The 10,200-nt window shown below is 46.7% G+C and overlaps 1 protein-coding gene across 1 annotated transcript; it reads left to right on the forward strand.

Moving 5' to 3' along the window:
- The first annotated feature begins 345 nt into the window (after nt 1-345).
- On the forward strand, nt 346-9,185 carry LUZP1 (leucine zipper protein 1). The gene is made up of 3 exons (XM_062509216.1): nt 346-3,513; nt 7,537-7,701; nt 9,150-9,185. Exons 1-3 carry the CDS (start codon nt 346-348, stop codon nt 9,183-9,185), a joined length of 3,369 nt encoding a protein of 1,122 aa, XP_062365200.1.
- Nucleotides 9,186-10,200: the final 1,015 nt, after the last annotated feature.

Below are 10,200 nucleotides of genomic sequence, written 5' to 3' on the forward strand. Positions count from 1 at the left end.
AGCAGAAGAGGGTGCTTCATGCCCTTAGCTACAGGGAACAGGCTGTTTTTGGAAATTCTGTATAACCAAAGTAAATGGACTGTGGCTCTTCTCTGCAATTCCATTTCACCTAATTTAGTACTCAGAAATGTGTTTAATTAACAAGTTATTTATATAAACATTTATAGTCCAACTTAAACAGTGAGTATATTTATATTCTGAGCTCTTGTATTGATTTTGAGCATTTTTTTCTTTTAGGGTGAGATTGCCTCCACTCAAAGGAACAATAACATACCAGAAATACTCAAGGTGTATACCATTCACCCAGACTAAGAAAAGCTATATTCTAAAAGGAATAAAATAATCATGGCAGAATGTACAGGTTACAAGGAAACCTCAAATCGGCACCTGCGTTTCAAATTGCAGAGCCTTAGTCGCCGCCTTGATGAACTGGAGGAAGCAACTAAAAATCTGCAGAAAGCAGAGGATGAACTGCTTGACCTCCAGGACAAAGTTATCCAGGCAGAAGGCAGCAACTCCAGCATGCTGGCTGACATTGAAGCCCTGAGGAAAAGGGTGCTGAAGATTGAAGGCAAGGATGAAGAAATTAGGAAGGCTGAAGAGCTTTGCAGATTAATGAAAGAGAAACTTGAAGAGGAGGAGAGCCTCACTCGAGATCTGAAGTCTGAAATTGAGCTCCTTCAGAGGAGAATGGCAGAGCTGGAGAAGCTGGAGGAGGCTTTCAGCAGGAGCAAGAATGACTGTACACAGCTGTGTCTTAGCCTCAATGAAGAAAAGAACTTGACCAAAAAGATATCTACAGAATTAGAAATACTTAGAGTGAAAGTGAAAGAACTGGAATCATCTGAGGACAGGCTGGATAAAACTGAGCAGACCTTAACAGCTGAGTTAGAAAAGCTGAAATCCTTAGCCCTGAGCTTTATCACAGAAAGAAAACACTTTAATGAAAGAGAAAAGCAAAATGAAAAAATAATCCAGGAGCTAACACAGAAACTAGAACAAAACAATAAACTAAATAGGGCAGATCAAACTAGAAATGCATCCAACTTGCTGGAAAGGTCATCCAACAATCTCCTGGACAGAAATGATATGAGAATTGAAGATGATTTGACTTCTGCACTGCCTTCTAAGGAGACCAGGAGGAAGGGAAGTGTGGATTACCTGAAACACGTAGAAAATGAAACCAGGAATAAATCAGAAAACCAAAAGAATAAAAACCAGGAAGACAACAAAGTGAAAGATCTCACCCAAGAAATCGAGAAACTTAAAACTCAGATCAAACATTTTGAATCTTTAGAAGAAGAACTTAAAAAAGTAAGAGCCAAAAATAATGATCTGCAAGACAGTTACTTAAGTGAGCAGAATAAAAACAAACTCCTAACAGGTCAGCTAGAAGAAATAAAAATGCAAATAAAGAAACAGAAAGATATGGAGAATGGAGAAGTTGAAAATGAAGATACAAGCTTTTCTAGCAGGGGAAAACATGACAGACCTAAATACAGAGGTGTCATGGCTGATTTGACAGCTGCTAAGCACAAGCCAAGGGAGCTCTCACCGCAGCAGCGCCGGGACAGAGCACGGAACAGAGACTTCTCCCTCAGTAATGACAGCTACAGCCACACTGGAAAGAGGGTGCCCAGTCCGAGCTTAATGAACAGAAGAGCAGGGAAAGCTTCTGGTGCATCTGCCCTTTCAGACACTGCTGTCACAGATACAAAAAAACTGGAGGAGAAATCTTTAGTTTCCACTACTTCTGGTCAGAAGGAAGGCTGCATCATGCAGAATGAGGGGAAGAGATCCAAAGAGCAGCCATCTGTCCTCAGCCGATATCCTCCTGCTGCACAGGAGCAGAAGTCTTGGAAAGCACTTTCCAAACCTGTCAGTGATACAGGCCTGAGATCCAAGGCTGAAAAGCCATCTCAGGTGCTCCGTGGCAGCTGCCAAAATGGTGCTGACACACGGGATGAAAAGTCAGGCAAAGGAGAATCAATGGGTTCTTTGGCTGAGAAGCTGAAAACAACTCAGGATGAAGTCAGTGAGTGTTTGAGGGACATGCAGCTCACAAGGGGTAACTACACCTCTTCCAATGGCACGGTCTCAGCATACAGGTACCAGGTATCCTCCAGTGTGTCAGTCTCAGACTCTGCTGGCTCTAAAGTGGAAGCAGCGAGCAGTTTTGCTGCACCACACAGGCAGTCCTCAGAGGGGAGGGCTAAAAGGGCAGTAATCTCCCAGGAAAAAGAAGCTGCAGATACATCACTTGAAAGTGTGAAGCTTTCGATGCTAACAAAGCGTTCCCATCACTCCAGGAGTCAGGAAGACATTCTGCAGATTCTCACAGGTCTTGATAAAGAAGGCACTGAGCAGTCTTCTAATTCAGCAACAGATCATGTAAATATGGGATTAAAAACTGACTCCAAAGCCATCCAGAGTAACCAGGAAAAACTTAATTCAGATGAAGAATCAGGGAGAGGCAAGAACCCAACCACTCAGTCAGATCTTGAGACAAGAAAGAAAGTCAGTTCCAAGCAGCTCTCCAATTCTAGGGGAGTTTTTAGAGCATCGCTTTTTGAAAATGACAAAAGAACTGTGGACGATGAGGACTCTACCAAGTGCATAAAGCCATCGGATGCCAGCACTGGAGGATTGAAATCCAGAAGAACCTTCAGCCCTAGAGAAGCTCTGAGATCAAAAGCCGTCATTAAGCCTGCAATTGTTGAGAAGGATATGAAGGCAGTCATGGGAGGGACTGTTTCAGAGGCAGAGTCAGAAAAACAGAAGTCTGCTTTTAAAACGGTAACAAATAAAATGTCAAGCAGCATCACAATCTTCCCTTCTGAGCCAACAGCTCCAAGGACCACTTCAGATACAGCAGCAAAGGAAAGGCATGTTACTACCAGCAACATCAGAGTTGCTTCAAATGAGCCTTCACCATCAATGTCACCAAACAATGTCCCTTCACCCTTTGAGATTTCGATTAACAGAAGTGCTCTGAAGTCATCTGAGACAGACAGAAGTGGAGAGGCAGCACCGAGAAGTAAAGCTGAAACAGTGGTCTCAAGAAGCAGCATTATGCTAAAGACTTCTGAACTCATGGAGAGGACCAGTGAGACACCTCTGGAGACAATGAGCTGGAAGAGCCATGGCTCGTCAGATGCAGGTTCATCCGAAACAAAGCATGTCACTGTGAGGAGTTCCTGGAGAACAAGACAAGGCCTCTATTCCCTGGAGGACTCTCAAACCAAAGTGGAGAAAAGTGCAACTTTCAGCATCACAAACTTGCGTAGGTCCTCAGTGGATCTTTTAGAAGGGGAAGGGAATAGTTCAAAAACAGACTCCCTGGAGCAGACTTCATCAAGGACGAGTGCCACAGCTAATTCTTGGAGTGCCCCCGACCCTGTACTTGGGTCCCGAAGGACCAAAAGTAACTTAAGTGCATCTGAGCTGCTGACGTGCAGGAGCTATGCAAGTGATTCTACAGCAGCTGCTGCTTGGCAGCGGACCACACTACCTGTGAGTATCCTGTGTTCAACACTCTTCCAGCTGATGAGGTTTTCCAAGCTGCCTGCTCTAGGATGCATGATTTGAAATTCTTACAGCTTATTTCCTAAGTGCTGCCTCTCCCAGCTCCTGCTATCTTCCTTCAGTGAATTCGCAGTTCACAGCGCCCACAGCTTTCTTATGTGTGAATTACCAGATTTAGCTTTATTGAAATGAGATCCATCTGCTTGGGTCTTGTAATGCCATATGAATAGCTACATGGTAGCATCAGAGAAGACAGTCACAACTTAAGTAGGATGTGGTATGCTCTTCGGAGTGACTTTGTGTGGCATTTTAAATTTGGAGTAGCAATGAAAAAATGATGGAAATGAGCAGATTTGAGTGGGTTTGTGCCTCAGGCAGAGTTGTAGCTCTAATGGCAGTTGTAGAGATAGATAGATAGATAGAGCGAGCTCTTTTTGGTAAGAGCTTCATAGTTTCCTCACGTGAAACCAGACTCTGGTCTGGAAATGTTTCCTGGGCATCCCCTAAACAGATGGATGGTGGCTGGTAACACAAGGCTTCTCCCTCCTTGCTCTGTGTCCATGTTCCACCTGAAAAGGAGCAAGAGCCACAAGGACAGCTGTGCTCTTTTCCTGTTCCTTTGCCTGGTGCCAGTGAGGGGAGTCCCTTGAAGCAGTGGCACATGCAGACAGCTGGTCTGGTGACGTGTGCTTGCCACTGGAGCTGCAGGCTTTGGCAGATTTCAAGGGAACTCCCTGGCAGCATGTCCCCTCCTGGCCATTAAACCCCACATTGGTCTGTGCTGCAGCTCCTGCCTCTGCTTCTCACTTAGCACTGCTCTGAGCAGCTGCTGCTATTGCCAGCCTGCAGGAGGAATCAAGCTGGATAATCTGAGAGGGGCTGGTGGCAGAGGGGATGGGTTCATAACTGAATGACTTTGGCATTGACAAAGATGAACTGGTGGAGATGGGCAAGGAGTTTTGCATTTTCAAGTGTTCTCTTCCACTTCTCTGGCTATGAGAAACAGCAGAATTTGCACTTAGTTTTACAGAGTCTCTGTTGCCTGGTTTTAGAAAGTACAGGGTGGCCTTCCAGCTACATTTGGAAACTGAGAATACATTGTCTCCCTGGACAGGGTGGGTCGCAAGCAATCTGTACTGCTGGTTCAGGAATCCAAGCACAGTTGATATGATTGAAGTTGTCCTTCTGCATAACAGCAGTTTGTGTGCTTGGGAAATGAGAGTTCCATTCCTAGGGTGTCCTTTATCCCAGGAGTTTCAATTCCCTGCACCCACAATCTTGACTCTCACAGCTGAAGCAGTCTCTGCTCACAACTGAGTTCACGTTGTGGTTGGTTGCAGAGCCCTAAACAGTAGGCACTCAGGGATTTCTTTTCAATTTTCCTCCTGGCAGCCCACCCAATGCATTCTGCAGGTGCTCTCCAGGTTGTTGTCAGATCAAATTTGCCAGCTGTGCAGTATACCTTCACAGCAGCTGAGGTGTACCTGACAGAGCAACCTGATCTATGCCTGATCAGCCCGAGGATATCCAGGATTAGCTTCAGCTAGGATTCAGCCTTGACTGTGACAGCAACCACATGGTTAGTTCACAAAGCTCAGCATCTGTCTCTGCACATACTTCGCAATAAAATCACCCTTGGCACCACATAGCCACCAACCTGACTTCTTGGTCATAGATTGTGTACTTTCAGTTTGTAAATAAGGAGTATGAAGTTAATCAGAAAGACTGCAGGTACCCAATTGTACTAGATGTAGCAAATTGTATGCAACTTAAATTGTTGCATATGCCCTTGGAAAATACCCCTTTGCAAGTATCTTCAGACTTATAATATGCCTCATATCACAGCAGCTGTTTCTGCTGGGATTTGTGTTTCAGTGAAAGATGCAGTTATTTGCTCTGGCAGAAGGCTGGGCACTGAGCTGTCCTATGAAGGTATCACTGTCACTTCTTTCCAGCTCCACTATCCACAGTCTGACATTGCCTTGAGAATCTTATGTGGGAAATGTGGAATCTGTGCCGTTTTTGCCAAAATCTATCTTCCTCTCTTCCATTGCAACCTTCCCTCTGTGTATTGCTGATGTGGGCAAATATCTCCAATGAAGCTACGGGAGCTATCGACCCTTTGTAATGCAGAAGCAGCAGCTCGTTGGAATGCTGCTTTGGGAGCCCCGGGGAGCAGGAGCTGCTGATGGATGAGTGGGTGTTGCAGCCTGGGGACCAGCTCCCTCTGCTGCTGGCAGCCAGCCTTCTCTGGCTCCCTGAAGACCTGAGGCAATGCAAGACCTCAAGCAGTCATTCTGTTGGAGTTGGTGTTTCACAGAGTGAAGTCTGTGTCCCTCTGGTGTGATGTTTGATGAAAATTAGTGCAAAGGTACTGGCAGGCAGGGAGCAGATCAGCAGCAGCAATGTCAGATGAATGGATGGTTTTCATATACCTCTGACATTAATATGACTGGAGCTGGGCTGTCTGCTGCATAAATTTGGCAAAATTCTAAAGGTAGGTTTGTCTTCAAGGGAAGCCATAATAACTTCTGATGATAGAAGTGCATCTGCTGGAAAAGTTTCCCAGGCAGTGTCCAGGGATGTGCTGCCTCTTGCCCCTTCTGTCCCCTGCTTTGGGGACTGATGTACAGGACATCTGTAGTGGGTTGACCCTGGCCAGCTGCCAGGCTCTCACCAAAGCCCCTCTCTACCACTCCCCTCCATAACTGGACAGGAGAGAGAAAACAGAATGTAAGGTTCACGAGTGGAGACAAAGGCAGGGAAGAGATCACTCAGAGATTACTGTCACCAGCAAGATAGACTTGACCTGGTGAAATTAAAATTAATTTAATTTATTACCAGTCAAAATCAGAGCAGGATACTGAGTAAGTAAAAAAAAAAAAAAATCTGACACCTTCCCCCTACCCCTCCCTTCTTCCCAGTCTGTAACCCTTCACCCCCAGCAGTGCAGGAAGGGGAATGGAGGTTGTGTTCTGTTCATTACATGAACATTACATTCTGTTTCTGCTGCTCCCTGGGGAGAGGAGTCCTTCCCCTGCTTTGGGAGGGGATCCCTCCTGGAGGCAACAGTTCCCCATGAACCCCAGCATGAGTTCTTCCCACATGCTATGGTTCTTCATGAACTGCTTCAACACGGGTCACTTCTCCATGGAGTACAGTCCCTCAGGAGCAGGCTGCTCCAATGTGGGTCCCCCAAGGGGTCACAAATCCTTCCAGTAAACCTGCCCCAGTGTGGGCTCTCTCTTTCCATGGTCTGCAGGTCCCTGTCAGGGGCCTGTTCCCCACAGGGTCACAGCTTCCTTTGGGGATGCACTTGCTTTTGGGGCTCCTCCACAGGCTGCAGGGGAATCTCAGCTCTGGCTCCTGGAACTCTTGCCTCGCCTTGGCATCTGCAGAGCTGTTCCTTTCACATATTCTCACTTCTCTCTTGTCCCTGGCCACAATTACTTCTGTGCAATAACTTTTTTTCCTTCTTAGTATGTAATCACAGAGATGCTACTACCTTCTCTGCTGGTCTTGGCCTTGGCCAGTGGCAGTTCCATCTCAGAGCCAGCTGGCATTGCCTCTGAGGAACATGGAGGAAGTTTCTAGCAGCTGTTCACAGAAGCCACCCTGACAGCTCCTCCCATCCACTACCAAAACCTTGCCATGCAAACCCAATTACAGAATCTATCACCACTTCACTCCCACTGACTCCACATAAGCTTTTACTTAAGCAGTCAGCCACACCATAGCAGGGGTTTCCTCTTTCTTGGACCTCAGTAATTTTGTCCTAGGGTTCCGTTCTGTTTTGTGACTGTGCACCCATAACTTGGGTAAAAATTACTGGATAGTTCTTGAGAAAAAATATGAAATGGAAAAAAAGCTGGCCTGGTGGTTTTAAGTCCCTCCTTGCCAAAGGGACTCAAACCCACACCTTACACTGCAAACCTGGGACTAGGACCCCAGTGCTAGTCCAGACCTTTCACAGACCCTGGATCCCAACCCTTTTTATTTTCCTTCACACAGGATGAAAGCAAGGATTTTGTGTCCAGTTCCAGAAGGAAGCAGTATGGCTCTTCTGAGTACCTGCTACAGGCTGACACTCTGGGGAAAAGGACAGCCACCAAGGTGGAGCTGCAGGACCCTGAATCCAGCTCCCCTGCACCAGCAGGGCTCCAAGGAGAGGAGCAGGTATGTGAGGGAAGGGAGCTACAGGGCGGGAAGCCAATATCTGAACTGACCTCCCAGTAACCTAATTTAGAGAAGTTGCCCAAAAAATATCCACTCTCGTAGGAGAAATCAAGTCTAAAGTTAGCACTTCCCAGGGATGGAGTGGCTGCTGTATTTTCTGTTATAAACTTGTTTCAGCAAGCTTTATGGCTAGGAATATTCTCCAAGAACTAAGTGGCACTGCATCTAGTCATCCTCTGGTACATGAATCAATCAGGGATGGAAAAAAAAATTTGGAGAGACAAAAGCAGAGTCTCTGCTCAGCTGGCAGCTGCACTACCAGAGTGTTTCTCTGTTGCTACACCCCTGCTGCTCTGCCACCTAAAACACATCTTTCTGGACACACAAAGGAGTGGAAAATGGCCTACATTATAGTAATTATGACTTACTGCTCGAAATATGAAAAAAAAGTGTATTTCAGCCTCTTCACAGGAGGCTCCCTTCTGACAGTATAGTGGTCCAGCTAGATTTCTCAGGTGTATAGTCATGCTTAAGTCTGTACAAAAGACTTCCTTTTTCTCCTGGAATTCCCTCTTGGCCTGCTCAGCTGCCCAAAGCAAAGTACATATTTCCATTTATGGATCATCCATAGCAGGAAATATCTAAGACCCCATACCTGTCAGCAGTGTATTTCACTGGACATAGCTGAATCTTGCTGAGAGCAGCAGGACTGCAGAGATGCAGCTGAGTGCCCTACAGAGTCATACTTCATGGTGAGTGGCACAGAATTAAGATCCCAGAGGGCCATGGTCCCAGCTGAGCTTTGTAGACTGACATTTACAGGAAGGCAGTGTTTGCAGCAGAGAGTAGTGAAGTGACACTGTCCTTGTTGGTAGCTGAGGAAAGAGGCAACCCAGCAATACTCTGTGTGGTCATCCAAAGGTCTAACCCACTGTGACATTCATCTGGCCAGGTGCAGATTCTGAGGCTGTGCTGTGCTTCCTTTGCACGGACTGGGTCAACAGCAAATAAAAACTTTGGTAAAGTCATCCCTGTGGCATGCAGACCATCATTTGGGTCTTCTGTCTTGCCCAGGTCTCCACTGACTGTTGCAGGAGCCCAAATGTGACACAAGGTGTGCTCCAGTTCCTCTCTTGCCAGGTGTTCTGCATTTCACTTCCAGGACCTGCATGCTGGGTGGAAATGGGTAAATTACAGCATGAAGAAAGTTCATAACCTCAGCCTGCATGAGGCAGGGCCAGGTCTCTCTACTTTGGGCTTGCTGCCAGCTGACAGAGCCTCTGTCTTCCAAACTCATCCTGTCACTGCTCTCTCCCCCACCACCATGGGACTGTAATTCTGGTGGGATTTGGGATGGTTGCCAAGGGCAATTGCAGTCTTGTCTGCAGAGCAGAAATGCTCCAGGGAGAGCTGTGGGTTGTTGGCAGTCTGTGGTTTGTCTCTTACAGAGTGCTGCCCGGGCCTGCCGGACATCTCGGAGATGAGCTGCATTCCCTTCTCAGTGACCATGGTGAAGCAACAGGCAGGACAGTACCAAACTCACAGGCATCACACCTCTTTGTAACCTCTCCAGAGGCTTCAACCAGCCTGAAACCAGTTTTGTAATGCGATTTGAAAGGTACAGGAGCTTTACCAGTGAATTCTTTTTCTTCATTGCTGAAGAAGCAGCTGCAGAGACTTTGCTCAGGGCACTCTCACTTCTCATCTCTGTACCTGCAATCTTAATATTCCCTGTAGGATGATAGGTCTGTCTCCATATGGAAACTCTGACTACCTAGCCTCTCTGAACAATGGTACTCCTTGCACAAGAGAGAACTTCTTTTTATTCACTTGTGTTCACACAAGATCCCAGCAGTGTCCCTGTGATTACATCCACCAGCCCATGACAGCTGTCCACCACAATTGAAAGCTTTCAGTTCACATGGAGAGTCTGCATTCTCCTCATACACCCTTGCTGGCTGGGGTAGTGGTCACCTCATTACCTGTGTTTCCAGCACCCTTTCTCTAGGCAAGAGGAGACCATTCCCCACTGGTTACTTTACAAATTGAGAGAGGAGAGCAGAAAATGTTCTTTAGAAAGGAGTTGGTTCCCCATCACTGTCAGTCTCTGCAACAAGCTTTGCATAATCTGTTCATCACCAGTTGAGATCCTGCACCAAGAAATCATCCACTGGGCCAAACCAACACAGCAGTGACACCTCCTTGTGCCTGGGACCAGGGTGCCATTTACCTGAAGCTTTACGTGTTACACTCTGCAGGCAACAACTCTGTGGCTTGTGCAAGGCAGTTGAGCCCTAAGAGAAAAAGAAACAAGTGCTTTTCCTCGTAGACAAGCAGAATGTCCTTGTTCCTTCCCAAACCAGGGTGGAGACAGCTGGATTGGCCCCAAAGCTGATGTACAGTACCTTCAGTCTGTGCCTCAACCCCCATCTGCCATGTGTGGAACCCAGGTATGGGCAGAGACTGCTTCAAACACAGAGCTGTGTGTCCCCATCAGCA

The sequence above is a fragment of the Cinclus cinclus genome, chromosome 26 (assembly GCF_963662255.1).
Source record: "Cinclus cinclus chromosome 26, bCinCin1.1, whole genome shotgun sequence".
In the NCBI taxonomy this organism is placed as follows: domain Eukaryota; kingdom Metazoa; phylum Chordata; class Aves; order Passeriformes; family Cinclidae; genus Cinclus; species Cinclus cinclus.